The following is a 21,665-nucleotide window of genomic DNA, read 5'->3' as shown; positions in this document are numbered from 1 at the left end:
CAGGTAAGGTGACAAGAGGAGTCTGTGGTGTAAACTGCTTCCTATAGCTGCCACCACAGGAAAGAAGGTTGACATCAACTATTATCACAAGATTTTATGCCCTGAAAATGTTAAAGAATGGGAAATGTTCAGTCCTTCCCTTAGAGGTGGCTTTGTCTCCATTCACTGACCACGGACTTGTCAGGCAATCCTCAGTAAGATGAAGGTCTCAAACAAAAAAAAAAAACGGACAGGAGCAATAAAATCAAATACACACTGCACATCCAAACCTCCAAACCACAGACATAACTACATATGGATGCCCTTTATTATGTTAAGTTCCAAGACAACAAACCATGCCCGTGCCCAGATGTGAGGTGGTACGTGGTCACTGCTATCGCTTTATTTTGCTGACTAGAACGCTGCCAGTCTTGGACTGTCACTCTGCTGGATTAGCCCGCCTAGCGTATGGTGGTCACTGTGCGCCTCATGCAGAGCAGGACATGGACTGACAATAGCGCAGTTGTGAGTGGTGCCTAAAGAGGAGTTGCCATCTGCCACAGCCCAGAGTGAAGTGGTCAGAGGTGAAGGTGACGGGAAAGTGACAAATTGACTTGTACGGAAGGAACACGGCTCTGGCAATGTGGCCTTTTGGGTGAGCTTTAGCTAACTTCAGGTGTGTCTTCAGGTCAGAGAGGTTACTACAGCTGGTGACCCAGGCATGTTCTGGAAAGAGAGAGCCAAGGGGTCTGAGCAGGGGTGTGATTTACGAGGGACAAGAAAATATTAAAAGTGGAGAAACTTTGAAGGTGGGAGGAGTAGGAATTGGGCATTAAAAAGTTGGTACGATGCTGAGGAAAGTGCTTTGCAAAGGAAGGTGACTGTAGAAAAGTGAATTTTTAATAAATGGAGTTTAAAAAAAAACAACTTTTTGAATGTCGGATCAGTTGAGGCTTAATTGTGGTATTTGTATGTAGGGATGTGGGATCTTTGTCGAGTTCTTTTAGATTGTGACTTGTTGATCAAGGCTGTCACTTAATTAAGAAGGCCAGGGTCAGTGGGTTAGTGAAGAAGGTTGGTCTAGACCCCCTGTGGAGGTGTTTTATTTACTGCACCGGTCCAGGTCTGCTCAGGTGAGTGGGCTTTAACAAAGGAAGTCCATGTAAGGCTGTCTTGGGGATGAGATTTACTAATATTGCCTAAACCGTGACTATACATCTGAATTGGTTTTTAATAAAGATTTTGATGGGGTGCTAGCCTAAATAAACACGGGGCAGTCTATGGAGTGGGAGACGAGATGACATCCGCATAGGTAGGATAAACATCTGCCCAGAAGTGCACAAAGCGGGTCCTCAGCTTCTGCTTGACCGAGCTGTACTTGATGTTGTTGTTGATTTCCAGGTACTGGAGGTCCTTGCAGGTAAATGCAGGCCACTGAGCGGGAACATCAGACTCTCCTTTGTTGGGGTCCCTGTGGAATAACAGAATGAATGCTGCAGACAAGCACTGATCCTGGCACCATGAATTCATGAAGACATACGGTTGTGTGGTGGTTGGGGGGGACACACTGCCCCCTCCCATATCTATTTACCCTGTCCTGGCAAAGTTGGTCCAATACGCAATCAGATACTTGGAGACGTCTCGGTGTCGAGGGAAGTAGGCCAGTGGGGTCGTGAAGGGTTTCCCAAAGACATACTGCAAATCTTCAGCATGCTCTGCCCCCATCCAACTTGGGAAGAATGGCACTCGGGATGGCATATTGAAGACATACGTGTATGTTTTACCCACACTGCAACACAAAGATGCCAGTGAGGCACAGCGTTACTCCAAACCCCAAATCCCAGATGCGTCAAGGAGGCCTCACCTGGCGTGCTGGTTATGTAAGCAGAGGGACGCATATGTGGGGGCAATGAAGAGGAAGTCTGATTCCACGTCGACTATTGTCTTCTTAATGGTCTCCAGTGAGGGGCTCGCTCCCCAACTCTGCGTGTAGAGATCAAAAGCGTCCTTGGCAGCAGGATCGCCCTTATCCTTGGACAGGCCCAGCAGCAGCTTGTACAGGTCTGAGCTGGGAAACAAACCTTGGCTTAGTCAGTAGAAATGTCATAATTCATGTACAGAGCGGACTCGTTTTTGTTTTTTTTCTTTCTTAGGCAACAGCACTACTTTAATGTGGGGAGTGGCATCCATTACGTTATACAACTCTTATGTGGTAAAATCACTTCAAAAGTGGCCCACTGAATCAACAAGCAAATTAAAAGGACAGGCTTAGTTATTAGTTACATTGAGGACCCCCTGGAGGTAGCGGGGGAAGAGAGAAAATGAAGACAAAACTGAGAGCCACAATGAAGCACGCTGTACATCCTCTGCGTGACACAACATTGAGGACTTTCAGCCAACGTGTCATTTTCAGCAGAAGTGTTGAGACACACTACAGTCATGGCCAAAAGTGTTGAGAATGTCCCAAGTGTTGGTTTTCACAAAGTCTGCTGCTTCAGTGTTTTTTAAATCTTTTTGTCAGATGTTTGTTTCTGTGGTAGACTGAAGTAGAATGACAAGCATTTCAAACGTTTCAAAGGCTTTTACTGACAATGACATGAAGTTTATACAGAGTCCATATTTGTAGTGTTGGCTCTTCTTTCTTTCTTTTTCAAGACCTCTGCAATTCACCCTAGCAGGCAATCACCTTCTGGGCCCAATCCTGACTGATGGCAGCCCATTCTTGCAGAATCAGAATTGGTAGATTTTTGTTTGTCCACCTGCCTCTTGAGGATTGACCACAAGTTCTCAATGGGATTAAAGTCTGGGGAGTTTCCTGGCCATGGACCCCTCATTTTGATGTTTTGTTCCCTGAGCCACTTAGTTTTGCCTTATGGCCTGGTGCTCCATCATGCTGGATTGTTCATTGTTGGTCACCAAACTGTTCTTGGATGGTTGGGAGAAGTTGTTCTCTGTGGATGTTTTGGTCCCATTCTTTAATCATGGCTGTGTTCTTAGGCAAAATTGTGAGTGAGCTCACTGCGTGAGGAACAACTCCACACATGAATGGTCTCGGGATGCTTTATTGTTGGCCTGACGCAGGACTGATGGTAGCGCTGCTCACCTTTTCTTTTTGCACCAAACAATCAGAGAAAATGACTTTAGCCCAGCAGTCTTCAGCAGTCCAATTCCAGAATATCAGTCTGTCCCTGATGGTTTTCTTGGCTTCTTTGCTGCCCTTCTTGACACCCACCAGGCCATCCTTCAGAAGTCTTCACCTCACTCACACCAGCCTGCTGCCATTCCTGAGCGATCTCTGCACTGCTGGTGCCCTGATCCCGAGCCATAAATAAAGAATGGGACCAAAACATCCTCCGAAAGCAACTTCTCCCAACCATCCAGGAACAGTTTGGTGACCAACAAATGATGGAGCACTGGGTCATAAGGCAAAAATGAGAACTAAGTGGCTTGGGGAACAAAACATTAAAATGTGGGGTCCATGGCCAGGAAACTCCCCAGACTTTAATCCCATTGAGAACTTGTGGTCAATCCTCAAGAGGCAGGTGGACAAACAAAAACCTACCAATTCTGATTCTGCAAGAATGGGCTGCCATCAGTCAGGATTTGGCCCAGACGTTGATTGCCAGGGTAAATTGCAGAGGTTTTGAAAAAGAAAGAAGGGCCAACACTACAAATATTGACTCTTTGTATAAACTTCATGTCATTGTCAATAAAAGCCTTTGGAACTTCTGAAATGCTTGTCATTCTACTTCAGTCTACCATAGAAATACACATCTGACAAAAAGATCTAAAAACACTGAAGTTGCAAAGTTTGTGAAAACCAATACTTGTGTCATTCTCAAAGCATCTGGCCACGACTGTACTAGGGCTCATTTAGACTTTACCCAGTACACTGCTTTAGGAAAGCCACATGGACACAGAAAGACACTAAACTCTCTCGATGAAACATCACAGGTTGCCACATACAACCAGAGAGTGTGCCACCAGACCATGAGACAGTGAGGCCTTAGAGAAAACATATGGACAAAGAAAATCTGCAAACTCTACAAAGAACTGAGAAGAAGTGATGCTATCAACTGTGCCACCATGCTGTCTGACGCAATACCCATTCATGTATATGTTTCTTAAGCCTTCTTAATCCAGTTCAAAGTTGCACACAACTAGAGTACACACCAGGAACACTGAGCACATCCTGTCATGCACACTTTTTGAATGTGGGAGATTAACAAATGAAAAAAGTCATGTAGACATGAGGAGAAGGTGCACACTCCACACACACGGTAAATGGGCAAGGATTCAAATCCAAGACTGTGGGGCTGTTGTGTTAACGTATGTGCCACTGATTCAGCCCCCTATGAAACTGAATTAATCAATTTCCACCAAATCATCATGATTTTGGGGTTGGTTTGTGGGCACACTCATGCACACACCGACTGCCAATTTAGATAATCCATCCATCCATTATCCAACTCACTATATCCTAACTACAGGTTCATGAGGGTCTGCTGGAGCCAATCCCAGCCAACAAGCCAACATAGGACGCAGGGCAGGAAACAAACCCCGGGCAGGGCGCCAGCCCACCGCAGGGCACACACACTAGGGACAATTTAGAATCGCCAATGCACATAACCTGCATGTCTTTGGACTGTGGGAGGAAACCGGAGTACCAGGAGGAAACCCACGCAGACACGGGGATTTAGATAATCATAATCTTTAAATTACAAGTCCTTGGTGTGAAGGTGGATCTGGTGGATGAAGCAAACATCAGATGATATTCCTCAGGTTTCAGGTAAAGGAGACAATGTTGAACATGACCGGTGAAACTCAGTAATAAATAAAAAATAAACAATAAATATACCACATGAAATTGTATCTGTGTATTAGTTAAGGAGCTAAAGAATCTCAGTGTAAAGCTCCAATTGTTAGCACGTTTATCTTTTGCCCAGAAGGGACTGGGCGGTCTCGTGGTCTGGAATCCCTGCAGATTTTATTTTTTTTCTCCAGCCGTTTGGAGTTTTTTTTTTGTTTTTTCTGTCCACCCTGGCCATCAGACCTTACTTATTCTATGTTAATTAATGTTGACTTATTTTAATTTCTTATTTTGTCTTTTATTTTTGTATTCTTCGTTATGTAAAGCACTTTGAGCTACTTTTTGTATGAAAATGTGCTATAGAAATAAATGTTGTTGTTGTTGCATGGCGTTTTTTGAGTGGCGTTAACCATGAGAAGCACTGCATAACATTAAAAGATTTCATGGTCATTTTCAGCGTTGCCTGTCAGATTAGTTAGTAAATATCACCCCATGTTTCCACCCTAAATGGAAGGCCATTGCTACAGACTTACGGAAGGGTTGTGTCCTTCTTTTTGTTGACTGATGGAACGTCAAATCCTGCGAAAAAGTGGCCGTCCATGTCATTTACCCCAGCAATGTAGTCCACATCAGCTGCATTTGGATACAGGTTTGCAGGATGGTCTGGGATGAAGTCACCATCAACCACTGGGGAGAGGCCCAGTCCGAAGACCACTGGCTCTAAAGGGAGAAATGACCATAAATATTAAGATTACACCTCATTCCTGATCATAGTCTTCTTGCTTAAGCGGTGGTCTCCCTTTGGAGTCCTTTCTGAATCGGGACTAAACCAACACAAAGGCTTCTTCCATTTGCAGCAGCTTGTCTACTGACCTTGCAAGTTAAACAGCTGCAAGTTGCCTGCCAGAGTGAGGGCCACAGGGTCACTAATGCGCATGCAGGCCATCATCTTAGCCGTATCATTGGTTGGGCAGCCAACTTTCTCAGCGATCTGAGGAAAACACACACAGGGAAAGTGAATAAGTCATGGCGGACAGTGAAGCTATGGATGCGTTTGGTCCTCATCTGAGAAGATGCTTAATAGATTAGACTTGGCATGTATGATGTCAGTGCAAAGAAGTCCTGCATGTTCATGTCTCACAGCAATGATAAATTCGGGGTCTTGGCCTTAGTGGTACGAGTGCTTACGTAATCACAGTTTTCTTCCAAAAAGACAACATCCCCATAATGTCCTAAAGAAAGTTACCTTTTCGGCCCAAAAGAGGGGTCTGGTGTTGGTCGCCCAGGGACTTAGCGCAACACCACTCTGGGAGATGGCTCTACGGATCAGCCCTTTGTTGTAAGGAGACAGGATCTGAAAATGAAAACCGTGACAGGCGTTGTAACTTGAGATTCTTAGCATCACAAGCAGGTAGAAAGTTCTGACATGTTCCCAAGAAAAAAATCTCATTAGGTTTGCAAGTAAATTCTGTTGACCGTACACTCTCCAACTCTCACACACCTGGAGGTTGACGCTGGCAGATCCTGCCGATTCACCAAAGATGGTGAGATTATTGGGGTCACCACCAAAGGCTCTGATGTTGCGATGGACCCAGGCAATGGCCATGTGCTGGTCTCTTAGGCCGTAATTTCCTATAAAACATTATTCACAGTAATAATGAGACTGGAGGACCTAGATCGCATATTCAGTGACACCTCGGCATGAATTTTACAATCACCCCAACTCATATTATGAGAAGATCCCTTAAAGGTCACCCACCTGGTCCATTGGAGTCACCCGTGCTTAGGAAGCCCAGAGTTCCAATGCGATAGTTCAGGGTCACCACAATGACATTTCCCCTCATCGCAATCTCCTCTCCACTGTACAGATAATCATCCAGGAAATTGGGGCCTTGGGATCCACCCACCAGGAATGCGCCTCCATAAATAAAGACCATGACAGGAAGGTCAGTAGACACTGAAACACAAACAGGGAGTTGGGGGTAACAGGGATGTGAGAAGCCTGGATGGAAGAATTATTGTGCCAGTGAGCTAAACAGGATTCCTTCACTAGCAATTTTCAATGCTATTTAATTTTCCTGAGTCCCCATTAATTAGGCCAGCAGCAGGCAAAATCTTTACAGGCTGTGCCAGTGTTTTAGACCAAGGGTACCTTTTGAAATGCTAGTGCCAACAATCAAGTGAACACCCATGGATGTAGGTGGTGCTTGTGTCTGTCAGTCACCCTCGTACTCTCTAGAGTGTTGTAATATCTGTAGGGGTCACCATGTACGTCAACATTGCCAACAGTGTAATGAGACCAGCAGATAACTTGTACTATTGTTTTATTAGACAAAAAGGAGGCACTCTTTTTTAATAGACTATAGTAATAATTTTATTTGGCAAATAAGGGGCCAGTGCATCAACGCTACCAGCATTTGTAGGTCTGCAGAAGGCACTCATATAAGCTGCTCTACTACTACTACTACTGCTTTTTATTAAGACAGAACAAAACCCTATGTACCACTGTATTAATAATGTTATTGTGCCAGCAGCGCGTACCCTATAACTGGGCACTGCAGGCGTGATTATTAAGCCAATAATGGGTACTCTTGGGAGCTGTACTACTGTTTTTACTATACTACACTGTTGGCTGTTGTTACACTAGAAGGAGGACTCCAATGTGTAATCAGTTTTATCACTATTTACAGCATGGTAGTTACATTTGACAACACTGAATTGGGTCAGTAGGGTACCCTGTATTAGCACAATCAACATCTTTATTAGACCAGCTGCAGGTCGCCCTACAGTATAATCTTTAGTAATTTTTTCTTTTTGTTATTCAAACAGGCAGCACCCCTTTATACAAGTTTTACCCCAACCATAATATTATTGTTGCCAGCAGATTGCATCCTATGCAATAACAATAGAAAAATAATTCTAATGTTTTTATAATAAGCCAGTAACAGTCCACTACCTATCAGCACTACCAACATTATATCAGATAGCATTCCCTAAGCTATATTTCTAATATTACTTTTTAAGCTAGCAGTAGGACCCCCTGTATCTTTAGTGTGTATTAATATTTTTACTGGGTGTCAAAAGGCCACCTTAGAGGAGGCTTTGTCCTGCCATGTGTTGAACTTTATTTTCATTGTTTTTGCTCTTGTTTTATGTTAATTATTGTAATTTGTTCACTTTTGTATTTGCACATTTGCAAAATATTCATGTGTTAGTAATTGTCAGTCAGTCATTTTCCAACCCGCCATATCCTAACACAAGGTCACAGGGGTCTGCTGGAGCCAATCCTAGCCAACACAGGGCGCAAGGCAGGAACAAACCCGGGCAGGGCACCAGCCCACCGTAGGACACACACACACACACACACACACACACTAGGGACAATTTAGGATCGCCAATGCACCTAACCTGCATGTCTATGGACTGTAGGAGGAAACCCACGCAGACACGGGGAGAACATGCAAACTCCATGCAGGGAGGACCAGGGAAGCGAACCTGTGTCTCCTAACTGCGAGGCAGCAGTGCTACCCACTGCGCCACTGTGCCGCTCCTGTGTTAGTAATTATTATCTTATAAATGAATTAATACTAAATAATAATAATTCTTTACATAGCACTTTCCTTACTACTCAAAATGCTCTCCACACAGGGAGGACACAGTAAGCAAACCCACAATCTTCTTATTGCAAAGCAGCAGTGCTACCACTGCACCACCTGCATGGATTGTTTGTTGATTTTTTTATTGCTTAATTGTTCCTTATTGTGTTTCCTCCCTTGCATTCTGCCAGTTCAGCTAATTGGAGGGGCCCTAATCATGTAGGCCTGTGGCCCTTAGATTTCTATCAATGGCCTCCTCAAGCTCCAGTGTAATTGTCTCTTTGGTTGAGGCTCACCTTCTCTGAGAAGTTCCACTCTCCTTGTTGTAAGTTTATTACTATAGTCAGCATCGTACCTCTTTAACTGACAGAAATACAGTGTATATTGTCACACAAAGGGGACACCTTTAAGACTCTGAAGAGGTAAGCACTACCACCCCAGGGAGCATTGTCACTAACAGCCTTGCCTTTCCATCTGCATCTCCAAAGGACTGCAGCCAGATGATGCCTGACCACTCCCTGTAGACCTTCTAAGCTCTGCCACTTCCAGGCTTGGATCCATATACAAGGGAGGACCCAAAAATAACGAGAATTAAAAAAAAAAATTGCATATTTCTCTGAATATTTCCAAAATTGAATCACCCTCAAAACACTCTCCCTGAGACACAATACACTTGTCTCACCACCTTTTCCATTGTTCCAAACTGTTCTTAAACTTTTGCAAAGTGATAGCCTTCAGTGCCTCTGTCATTTGCTTCTTGACCTCCTCTACATCCTGAAAATGCTTTCCTTTAAGGTCCCTCTTCATTCTTGGAAATAAAAAAAAAAAATTAAAAAAACGCAAGGTTCAAGGTCCAGGGTTTTGGGGGACCGTTGTCATCGCGTTTTTTCGTGAGAAATTGTCACACACTCAATACTGTGTTGTCATGATTCAGAAGCCACTCGCTTGATCGCCACAATTCAGGTAGTTTTTTTCTTCACACTGCATCACACAATCGCTCGAGCACCTAAAAGTAAAAACCCTTGCCTGGCTCAAAGCTTCTTCTTTGAAAGCCTCTTGAAGCTTTGTGACAGCTTCTGCTGTTGTTTTCCCCAAAAGGAAACAGAACTTGATGCAAACACATTACTCTTTCCAGTCTGCCATCACAAAATCGACATAGATGGTAACAGAGGCTCAAGAAAAAAATGCACACTGACCTTACAGACCTTTCCCCAAGGACGCTGTTTGGCCAAAAAATGCAAAGGGCAGTCTGGTACACACAACTAGCCGGCAAACGTCAGAACTAACAATACTATCCAACTATTATCCATCCCGCTATATCCTAACTACAGGGTCACGGGGGTCTGCTGGAGCCAATCCCAGCCATCACAGGGCGCAAGGCAGGAAACAAACCCCGGGCAGGGCGACAGCCCACCACAGACTAACAATACTATACAATATAATTTATTTTTCTATAGCCTAAAATCACACAAGAAGTGCTGCAATGGGCTTTAACAGGCCCTGCCTCTTGACAGCTCCCCAGCCTTGACTCTCTAAGAAGACAAGAAAAAACTCCCAAAAAAACCCTTGTAGGGAAAAAATGGAAGAATCCTTGGGAAAGGCAGTTCAAAGAGAGACCCCTTTCCAGGTAGGTTGGGCGTGCAGTGAGTGTCAAATAAAAGGGCAAAAATACAATATAATACTAATTAACCAACTAACGCCCCTCCAGCCTCCATTCTCATTGAAGTTGATGTCTTTTGACTCAGAGAGACAGAGCATGATCCTTTCAAGCATATTTTTGGAAACCTTATTTTTAATAACAGTGGCCAAAACAGGTTTGTAATGTCTTTAGCTTTTTTGATTCAGTTAAACAGATTATATATATGTGTGTTTTATTTGGTAAGAAACTTCAAGTAAAGCAAACTTGGTTCAGTTTGAGAATTAGGATTTTGCATTTTATGTTGGGGTTCTTTCCATTATGTATGTATTTTTGATGATTACCTTTTTCTTTCCGTTATATTTTTGATTAATTATTTCTATTTATTTTTGATGATCACTGGTACACTAGTTTTAATTAGATAATTAAGCTTAAAAAGTTAATTTCCTAATTATTTGGAATAGTGTTAACTTGTACAGACAGAGTACAGTGATATTCTTGCAAACACATTCAAACTGTTCGGTACCGTGATAAACAAGAACATGTGCTTTATATACTGTAATAGAAAGCAGAAATCAGTTTACCAGATGCACCGCTCACTTCCTGAAACTTCGTGGAAGGAAACCCTGAGGAAAACTCCAGTATAATTATTAAGGACAGGGAGCTTGACAGCACCTTATTTCCCAAAATGTCTAAACTTGCTGCGACAGATAGCTGCGGTATGTTAAGGGTTGCAAAGTGTGTTTCAGTAGGTTCCACAGTCTCTTCCTTTCACTGTGCACCAGCTTGTAACAGCACCTTGTGTACTGACACTGCGGACTGTATATTGATTATGAAGCCAACAGTAAGAACCTACAGGTGTACATTGCAACTGTGTTTTTTGTGAGGTCTGCTATGGGTTAGTAACTAGCTATGGAACTTCTGTAAGATGTAGGTTTATTTTTTTCAGACTGGCATGGAGCAACCATATACAGTATTTAGGGTATACTTTTTCTTTTAGTCAGTTGCACTAAATTTTTCAGCCCTATCAACTTTATAATTATATCAACACCAGGCATTCAAGTTCAACAGGACATTAAGTACACACAAAGCTCAGTTTAATGAAAGCGTGTTTACTACTATGGAGTTGAGAGCCTAACTCACTCATTGGAAGTTCCTCAAAACAGGTACATAGTCATTTTAAAGAGGAAGTACACAACAAAGTAGACAAGGCAGGTAAAACAAACATTGTGGGAGGCCAGTGCACCCACCTCTATACTCTTCAGCTCACCTTTTGCATGTTGGGGGACCCAGATGTTCAGATAGAGACAATCTTCCCCACCTCGAGTATTAGTTTGCAGAAGGGTCATCTGGAGACACCTGTTCTTGAACTCATTGGCCTTAAGAATACCTGCACCAAAATAAAGAAAGTTGTGAAATATCTTAATGTAAACTTCAAGGAGATTGGAGAATATAAACTGCAGAATAAATTACATAAATAGATGTATGAAAATCAGAAAATCAATTTTAACCTTTCTTTTTCCATCTCGCATTATTTTTTTTTTTTTTACTGTGTTTGATTTTCCTCTCAAAGTAACTATACACAGCAAAAGCCTTGTGACAATGCTGGGATTCACTTGATTCTCTTCCATTCTTTTCAATCTCATGCAGTACTTCTTAACTGTTAGTATAGCTGCTATTCCTTGGATTCTCTAAATGACTTTAGGACCACCATAAAATGTTCATTTCAGGTTTTTTTTTTTATTTAGGGTGATTTCAGGACCTTCAAAACTAACCTTACTTGCAAACCAACTGTATACAAATATGATATCACTCACTTCAAATAATAATGTAGCTGTGTAGTTCAGATGAAACAAGACAGTCAAAAATGAGAACAGCAAATGGCCACCTCTGATTTGAAAGAAAAAAGAAACTGAGAAGGTCAAAACCAGACACTTCATCAAGGTGCACCACCTCTGGGGTGTGTGATTGGGTGGGTGCATTGATATTACGACTGACCCCCCACCCCTTCTCTGTGCACCTGCTTATAACAGCACCTTGTATACTGGCACTATGGATTACATTTTTTATAAAGCCAACATTAAGAAAAACAAGCGTACATTGTAACTGTGTTTTTTGTTAGGTGCGCAGAGTGTGCATGCTATAAGTTTGTGCTGCAATAATAATAATAATAATATGTTTTATTTATTTACTGCAAACATTTTTATAAAGCCTGCTTTGGTACTACTGTAAGATGTAGAAATTTTTCAGGCTAGCAGGAAGCACCCATATGTTTAGGGTGTACTAGTATTTTTAATTTAGTTTATCAAGTCACTAGTGGGCACCCTATAGAAAGGCTGCATTCTTTTTCTTTTAATCGGTCTCACTAAATGTTTCAAAACAATGAACTGAATTATGTCAAACACCATTTCTACTTCTAAATAAATATGTACTTTTAAAACGTCTCATTGTACCCCTGAGATATGGAAGAACATTTTGGACAAAACTGAATAAATCAATACATGAATTATAAATATATTGTGAAATGCGACAATAAATGAACAATAACACCGTGATATGTGAACATAATTCATTAAATGAGTTACGGAATTGTCCTTTTATTGCTTATTTCTCTATGCATTTTTAAACGATGTCTTCGTTTGTTTATTGCAAGACACGTCGCAACATGAAATCTGATGAGAGGGCGGGTATTGTGGGCATTGCGTTTGTCGATTGGTGAATCATCAACAGAGTGAGCATAAATCTGTGGCCATGAAATGTTACATTTATAGGCAAAGAGAACACACAGAGTTTAGACTTCTTAAATGAAAGTCGCGACTTTGTACATCAATTCTGGGTAACGTTTTGTTGCACTCGTGTCCGCAATAGAAGCACCCAGGAACGCTTTGCTAGCCTTCGGAATCCTGTTGCGTATGTTATGACGTATTGACGATTCACCAATCAAAACGCAGTATTTGCTAGAACCCGCCCTCTCAACTTTAACGAGTGAAAACGAGTTTTCATTTCATCGCGTTTAGATGAAGTAATCATTAAACAAATACAAAAGGAAATAACTGTACGCAACGCAATCTCGGTAATTACTAACACGAATGGAGATAAAATCATCGAACACAAAAATATAATGTACACTTTTAGAGACGACTATAAATCCCTATATACTACTGAGTTTAAAGAAGACAATATACAATCTAATGCATTTCTGGATAAATTACAGATACCACAAATTGACGCTTTTAGTGTGGAGGAACTCGATAAACCTCTGTCATTATCAGAATTACTGGATGCTATAAAGTCACTCCAAGGTGGAAAAGCAGCAGGCCCTGACGGCTACCCTGCAGAGTTTTACAAGAAATTCTCCGCTCAGCTAGCTCCCCTCCTATTAGCAACATTTACAGAAGCCAGAGATAACCAATCTCTTCCACAAACCTTTCGCCAAGCACTAATCACTGTCTTTCCAAAACAAAATAAGGACTTATTACAATGTGCATCATACAGACCAATTTCACTTCTGAATAACGACGTTAAAATACTCTCTAAAATCATAGCTAGAAGGATGGAGAAAGTGCTCCCCTCGTAATATCACAAGACCAAACTGGATTTATTAGGGGCCGACACTTATCTTCAAATCTTCGACGCCTGTTTAATGTAATATACTCACCAACTAAATCAAACACCCCAGAAATATTATTATCATTGGATGCAGAAAAAGCATTCGACATGATTGAATGGAAATACCTTTTTACTATTTTGGAGAAGTTTGGGTTTGGCCCGAACATTTGTGCATGGATTAAATTACTGTATACTAACCCAGAAGCTTCAGTTTGCATCAATAACATTTGCTCAGACTACTTTAAACTAGAGCGTGGCACAAGACAAGGATGCCCTTTGTCACCACTGCTGTTTGCAATTGCCATTGAACCACTGGCAATACATTGTCGAAATACTGATCAGATAAAGGGGATTAGCAGAGAAGGACTGGAACAGAAAATCTCATTATATGCAGATGACATGGTACTGTATATATCGGACCCAGAAAATTCTGTGCCTGCAGTCTTAGCAGCACTCACAGAATTTCAAAAGCTCTCTGGTCTCAGAATTAATCTGAATAAAAGTGTACTCTTTCCGGTGAATTCGCAAGCATATAATATTAGATTAGACACCCTTCCTTTTATCATTGCAGAACAGTTTAAATACCTCGGGGTAAACATCACAAGTAAACATAAAGCTCTTTATCAACAAAATTTTCGTGTCTGCATGGAAAAAATTAAACAAGACTTGCATAGATGGTCAACCCTTCATCTCACACTAGCTGGAAGAATTAACACTGTTAAGATGAATATTCTTCCTAAGCTCCTTTTTATTTCAAAACATACCAATATACATTAATAAATCGTTCTTTAAGCAATTAGATTCAACAATAACCTCATTTATTTGGAATTCTAAACATCCACGCATCAAAAGAGCGACCCTACAAAGACAAAAGGCAGAAGGTGGCATGGCTCTACCTAACTTCCAGTTTTATTACTGGGCAAATATACAGTCGATAAGAACCTGGACACAAATAGAAGAACATACACAGGCATGGACCGCAATAGAAGTAAAATCCTGCAGTACTTCTTTGTATTCCTTGCTTTGTGCTCCAATAAACACACGTTATCGGCAATACACTAATAACCCAATTGTGCTCCACTCACTTAGAATCTGGAACCAATGTAGAAAGCATTTTAAGACGGAGAAGCTTCTTTCTGTGGCACCCTGCAAAAGAACCACCTCTTTCAACCCTCACAAACATATGCAGTTTTAATATCTGGAAAAATTTGGAATTAACTTGCTTAGAGATCTTTATATAGACAACGTCTTTGCATCCTATGAACAATTACATTCCAAATTTAACATTCCAGCTACAAATTTCTTTCACTATCTTCAAATCAGGAACTTTGTTAAACAGAACCTTCCAGATTTTCCTCATCTTGCACCCTCATCCACGCTGGAAAAATTATTGCTCAATTTCAAGGAGTTAGACTCCATCTCTACAATATATAAAATCCTTTTACAATCCCTTCCTTTCAAAGATCCAAGAGGACACTGGGAAAATGACCTCTCAATTAATATATCAGAAAAGGAGTGGAAAGTAGCAATGCAGAGAATTCACTCGAGCTCCATATGCGCAAAGCATACAATTATACAACTCAAAATTATATATCGAGCACATCTGTCTCGACTAAAACTCTCAAAATGTTTCCAGGGCATGATCCAACCTGCGAACGTTGCAACCAAGCCCCAGCCTCACTAGGTCACATGTTCTGGGCCTGCTCCAAATTAACATTATTCTGGACAAAAATTTTTAATTACCTCTCAGACAGTCTTGGACTCACAATCCCTCCTAACCCATTAACAGCTGTGTTTGGGGTTCTTCCAGAGGGTCTTAAAGTGGAGAAAGACAAACAAATTGTGATTGCATTCACTACACTGTTGGCACGCAGACTTATTCTGATAAACTGGAAGAACCCAAACTCTCCTCTTTAAGTCAGTGGGAAACTGATGTGTTATATTATTTAAAATTGGAAAAAATCAAATACTCAGTTAGAGGATCTGTGCAGACTTTTTTCAAAACATGGCAGGATCTAATCAGTAATATTTTGAAATGAGTTTATAAAGCACAGAGAATTTGTTGATTTAGGTATTTTTACAAGCCTTAAATTTTACACCATTTGGCTTGCTCTCTCTCTCAAGGGTGGGGATCGATCTGTTCTTAGCATAATTCTTTTTTTTTGTAAAACTTGATTACTATGTATTGATTATAATAAAATTAATAAAAAAAAAAAAAAAAAAAAAGGAAATAAGCAACAAAAATATATTCCATGATACTTTAATTATTTATGCTTATACAGTGTTGTGTTATTCATGTGTTTATTGCCATATATCACTACAGTATTTATGTATTGCTGTTTTCATTTAGTTTTGTGGAGATCTGAAGAGATTTCTGGCAGTACCCTGTGTGGTTTTGAGTAGTCGTTTTCATAATTAACTGTCTATGCATTGCTTTCCTTTTCCTCTGTATTATGAAAATTACACTTTTTCCTAAAACTGTCAATATACATCAGCATGTCATCAAACAGAGTAATAAAGTTTTTACTGGTTATGTTTGTAAACTTTTAACCAACAGTTGTTGCAGAAGTATGGTGACAATCGCTAAACTTTAAATTGATATGTATGTGGTAAACGAACAGAAAGCTATCTAAAAGAAATTACAACAAACACGAATACTGCCGAGCAGACATAATTGTTATCCTGTACCACAGTGAAAGGCAACCTTTTTCGAGTTGCGGCGCACTAAGTCCAAAAATTTTCTTTGCTGGCGCACCTGAGGGACTGCCCATAAATAAAGTCATTGACGACACAATCTATGGACAATCGCCAATAAAAACAGTTAATTTTACAAGTTTGAAAGACATTTTATTAATAAAGGAATCAAATGATAAATCTTAAATTTAATTAATGTGAACGTTGAGATTGTTTTCAGCACATAATGGATTGATGCGAGGATCAATTTTCGAAAGACAGACGCGCATTTCCTTGTCGATCATTTGAAGTCTCTCGTGTTTCTTAGACTTCATTTCCGTAAGTGTTCCGTTATCTGTTTTAACAATATAAAATATATATATTTTAAACATTATCTTTTAAATCAACCAAAAGTTCAAAAACACTAGCAATTTTAAATATTTTACAAAAGTTTTCGCGGCGCACCTAGAAATTCCACGGCGCACCGGTTGCCCGACAATGCTGTACCATAAACATGCTTATTTATTTATTTATTTATTTTTAAATATAAACATCTTGATAAAAAATACTTCAATAAAATATATACACTTGTGCGAGATTCATACTCATACGTAGTGTTTTATTAAGAGATAAAAAGGTCAAATTCATTCGAATTACCTGAAAGTCTCCCGCCGTACAGAAAAGAGCGACAGCCACCAAAACGAACTTCGCGCCTAAACGGAAGCTGAAGGCAGGCGTTCCGCCGGCTAAAGTCCACGCAGCGCGGCGTAAAAAAAAGGCCAGCAGAGGTCGCCAAAACACTGAACTACTACACTCCGGCCGTGCATGAATACTACGTACATATTAGTAAGGGCTGCCATTTATTATACAAAAATAGCAGATTTTTGGTTTTATTAGGAATGGTGCAGTTCATACAAAAACACAACAAAATACAAAAATCTTGGAAGCTGGCATCACTTCTAGTTTCACCAAATCCAAGGGGATTAATAGTAAAATACAGTAACCCCTGATGTCCTGAAATAGTAAAAGAATGGAATTTCTCATTTCTAATGAAGAGATTGAAAAGCGCAGTTAAATGAAAACTGCACCTTCTGAGAAGCCTGAACAATGCACAATGAAGAGTGACACTCAAGGAGCCAGGAGTGAGTAGACAACCAAACATGAACTCTCTAGTCAGTGTGTGAAGAAAGCAGGAATTTAGGAACACCAGACAGTGTGTATCCCACAGAACAGGGTGAGGCTCGACGTTGGTGACATGCTTTCAGCTATTTCATTCATCTTGTCACGTTATCCTGGGCATCACGGCTCCAAGATGGAACGTGAAACAGTTGGAATAGCTCAAAGAAAAATTGAAAGACCATACCTTTAAATGTGAAACTAGAAGTGATGAAGTCTGTAGTCCAGTCCTAGCCAAAGTGCCAGCCATTGCCCGGCTATATTTGTAGAATGGGTTAAGGAAAGAAAGCAAAGGCTGATGTGTTTTGTCACTGCTTGCTGCCCCAACTGTCACCCACACTATCTCTCCATCAATGTCTCTGCTCTCGTACTTCTTTTTGGGTTCAACTGGATTCTAGAATTGTGGTTACTCCTTGCTGGTTTGTAACCACGAATGCTGTCATGTCTGACTGGTCTTAATTCAAGGTGGATAGTTTGTAGTGCTTAAATTGTGAAGAAAAGCCAATAAAGCAGGAGTTAAACAACAATCCTTTGATCCTCTTTTGTGATACGCTGCACTTTCACTTCTGATCAAGCCTCATCCAACACCCCCTGCAAAAGCCCATCATACTCCTTTTTATATTACAGGAGACAGAAGAAGCACACAGCATTGACCGGGTAAATCACATTAAGCTCTGGTCATTTTGTCTGCTAGTCTGGCTTCAGTCTGTTTGGAGGTTTTGCTTGCTCTGAGCCAGCAGGTGGCACTGATGTGCAAATTGTAGTACACAGAAAAAAATAAAACTTCTTTTTTTGGGTCCCAAAGTAGTCTGTACTGTCCTGTTCTTATGGCCCTAGGAAGCGACTAGGCAAAATTTGGTCCAGAAAAGTTGATCACCACCAAAAAAAAAAAGTATTCAAGATTGGTCAAAAGGTGTAGAATTTAATAGAGGAGCATACAGACTGACAGACGTCTATCACACTCTATTATTTATATATATATATATATACACAGTACTCCAGATGAGGCCTCACCAGTGTGTTGTAAAAGTTGAGCAGAACATCCTTGGACTTGCAGTCTACACAGCAAGGCACAATATAACCTGACATTCTGTTAGCCTTCTTAATGGCTTCTGAACACTGTCTGGCAGATGATAGTGATGAGTTCACCCCTTCGTTGTCTTTCAGCTGCTCCTGTTAGGGGTCGCCACAGCGGGTCATGTTTTTCCATATCTTTCTGTCCTCGTCATCTTGCTCTGTCACACCCATCACCTGCATGTCCTCTCTCACCACATCCATAAACCTTCTCTTTGGCCTTCCTCTTTTTCTCTTACCTGGCAGCTCTATCATTAACATCCTTCTCCCAATATACTCAGCATCTCTCCTCTGCACATGTCCAAACCCACACAATCTTGCCTCTCTGACTTTGTCTCCCAACCATCCAACTTGAGCTGACCCTCTAATGTCCTCATTTCTAATCCTGTCCATCCTCGTGCCCAATGCAAATCTTAGCATCTTTAACTCTGCCACCTCCAGCTCTGTCTCCTGCTTTCTGGTCAGTGCCACCGTCTCTGACCCATATAACACAGCTGGTCTCACTACCGTCCTGTAGACCTTCCCTTTCACTCTTGCTGATACCCGTCTGTCACAAATCACTCCTGACACCCTTCTCAACCCTGCCTGCACTCTTTGTCACCTCTATTCCACAATACGCATTACTCTGTACTGTTGATCCCAAGTAATTAAACTCCTCCACCTTCGCCAGCTCTACTACCTGCATCCTCACTATTCCACTGAAACTTCCTCTCATTCACACACATGTATTCTGAATTTGTTTCTACTGATCTTCATTCCTCTTCTCTCTAGAGCAGATCTCCACCTCTCCCGGGTCTCTTCAACCTGCTCCCTATTATTGCTACAGATCACAATGTCATCAGCAAACATCATAGTCAATAGGGACTCCTGTCTAATCTCGCATGTCAACCTGTCCATCACCACTGCAAATAAGAAAGGGCTAGGAGCCGATCCCTAATGTAATCCCACCTCCACCTCAGACGTATCCATCACTCCTACCGCAGACCTCACCACTGTCACACTGCCCTCGTTCATATCCTGTACCACTCTTACATACTTCTCTGCCACTCCCGACTTCCTCATACTGGATAGTGTTGAGTCCACTAGGACTCCTAAATCCTTTACTTGATTTTCTGATACCCCCCCCCAAAACTGTCTAATCGAAAAAAGTTTAGGTGGATCACTGATGCTATGTTGGCCCCTGATGTGTGCATGTGTGTTCACCTTGCGATGGACTGCTGTCCTGTCCAGGTGTTGCTCCTGCCTTGTGCTGGACGCCTGCTAGGACAGGCTAAAGTTTCCCGGCAAACCTGCTCTAAATGAGAAGATTTCAGAAATGGGTGGGTGGATAGAAAACGGGAAGAGACCCAACATTTACAGAAGTGGGTGGACCAGTGATCTCAATAACCCAGACCCATTCAAAGAGGCCCTTGGACTGTGTGACCTGGGAGCTTTGAGGCACAGCGCCAAGAAAGCAGATGTGGTAGTGGTCTTACCTGACCATCCAGGGTGAGGCTTGGGGTTCTCGAATCTCCCTGGAGGTGCAGCAAAGGGAATGCCCTTAAAGATATCAAGGTATTTTCGAAATCCCACCTTCTTATTGGTGCCTTCAACCATGCCACCTTCAGTGTACACCACGCCAAGCTGTGAAAAGACAGTCGCGACAAACAGAGATCAAGAAAATATTTAGGGGATCGACCGTTTTTTTCATACATCCTCGACCCATCATGCCAGTATATACTGCAAGGCGATCTTGTGCCCTCGCTGGTACCTCCTTGCCCATGTCTAAAGTGAGTAATATTAGTTTTGCCAGGGTTGACCCTTTTGTCGGTTGTTTGTTTTGTTCCTCTCACTCATGCCACCATGAGGACTTTGTTGACAACTCACCGTAGTACCAGAAGCTATGTTCAAGCAGTAGGCAAGCGCCAGAAACACAAACATCCCCCTCAGAGCCATGATGCTTCCTCGTCTCGACTACAGCAGAAGCTCACAGGTGTCCAGCCTTATATTTTGCTGTGTATGTGACACGTGTGACGGCCTGATAAACGAATGCCGTCCTTCAGCCTTCTTGGCCTCAGTCTGGATGGAGAGAACATTAAACATTGTGTTATCTAAAAGTTAGGCACTGGCACACTAATCTCTCAGTGACCCCAGTTCACTCCATTCACACCAACCAACACCACAGGGCTTTACGCTGGTGATCTCACCGAAGCTGCAAGTCACGCCACAGTGGCCCCCTCCAAACAAAGTGCTGGTCAGCAGTTCCCACAGATGAGCCAAGGTGTCCGCCTCTGGAAGTGTAGCTGCACCAGATGTCGGCTTCTCAGCACAGTCCATTAAAGCCTTATCAGCACACCTGACTCCTTCTCAGGCTTTAACATTATCAGCTTCTCACTGACCACTCCAGTGAGCTGGCAGGGCTATGGCACGCTGCTGGCATCTCAGACCTCCAGCACTTGGGCAACCAGGAACCTGCAAATTAAATTCTTATCTGCCAGAGGAGTTCTTGGGAATCATGACCTCCATAATGAAAATGTTGATGAGTGAAAAACGTCAAGGTTTTTCCATTGGGCTGCAGTTACCCTACCTGTGTGTGTATTGCCAATGCCCCCAAAGTGCAGGAAAAATTATGGTATGGCTTAATGGCTTTCTTGTCTCCATGGTTAAATGAGAAAGTTTTGAAGAGTTTTTTTTTAAAGGGTGAATGATGGTATATAACATGTCTAGAAAAAATGTTCATCATCGTGGAGGTTGTCACATTTTACTGTTATAAAACATTGACTCACAGAGGATTTCTCGATTGACGCTGACCAACAGAAGAAGACTCTTTAATGTCAATGTGAAAACAAAGTGGTCTAAATGAATCACAAATACAGTGCATCCAAAAAGTATTCACAGCGCATCACTTTTTCCACATTTTGTTATGTTACAGCCTTATTCCAAAATGGATTAAATTCATTTTTTTCCTCAGAAGTCTACACACAACACCCCATAATGACAACGTGAAAAAAGTTTACTTGAGGTTTTTGCAAATTTATTAAAAATAACCCCTCCTTGAACCATCACCTTATCGTGGTGGAGGGGTTTGCATGTCCCAATGATCCTAGGAGCTATGATGTCTGGGGCTTTATGC

The 21,665-nt window shown here is 41.6% G+C and overlaps 1 protein-coding gene across 1 annotated transcript; it reads right to left on the bottom strand.

Moving 5' to 3' along the window:
• Positions 1–285: 285 nt before the first annotated feature.
• Positions 286–20,494, bottom strand: cel.2 (carboxyl ester lipase, tandem duplicate 2). The gene is made up of 11 exons (XM_039764305.1): positions 20,420–20,494; positions 20,029–20,176; positions 11,292–11,411; positions 6,549–6,746; positions 6,291–6,421; positions 6,036–6,143; positions 5,663–5,780; positions 5,323–5,509; positions 1,844–2,047; positions 1,571–1,768; positions 286–1,450 (listed from the first exon to the last, which is right to left on the bottom strand). The coding sequence occupies exons 1-11, from the start codon at positions 20,486–20,488 to the stop codon at positions 1,258–1,260; spliced, it is 1,674 nt and encodes a 557-aa protein (XP_039620239.1). The 5' UTR covers positions 20,489–20,494; the 3' UTR covers positions 286–1,257.
• Between the last annotated feature and the right edge of the window lie 1,171 nt (positions 20,495–21,665).

The sequence above is a fragment of the Polypterus senegalus genome, chromosome 9 (assembly GCF_016835505.1).
Source record: "Polypterus senegalus isolate Bchr_013 chromosome 9, ASM1683550v1, whole genome shotgun sequence".
Lineage (NCBI taxonomy): Eukaryota > Metazoa > Chordata > Cladistia > Polypteriformes > Polypteridae > Polypterus > Polypterus senegalus.
This window is presented reverse-complemented; position numbering and strand designations above follow the sequence as displayed.

Coding starts and splice junctions, on each gene's coding strand:
- cel.2 (XM_039764305.1), bottom strand. CDS start 20,488: ATGGCTCTGAGGGGGATGTTTGTGTTTCTGGCGCTTGCCTACTGCTTG. Junction 5,781..6,035: donor CCCTCTTTTGGGCCGAAAAG/GTAACTTTCTTT, acceptor TGTTTTCCTCAG/ATCGCTGAGAAAGTTGGCTG. Junction 1,769..1,843: donor TTACATAACCAGCACGCCAG/GTGAGGCCTCCT, acceptor TTTGTGTTGCAG/TGTGGGTAAAACATACACGT.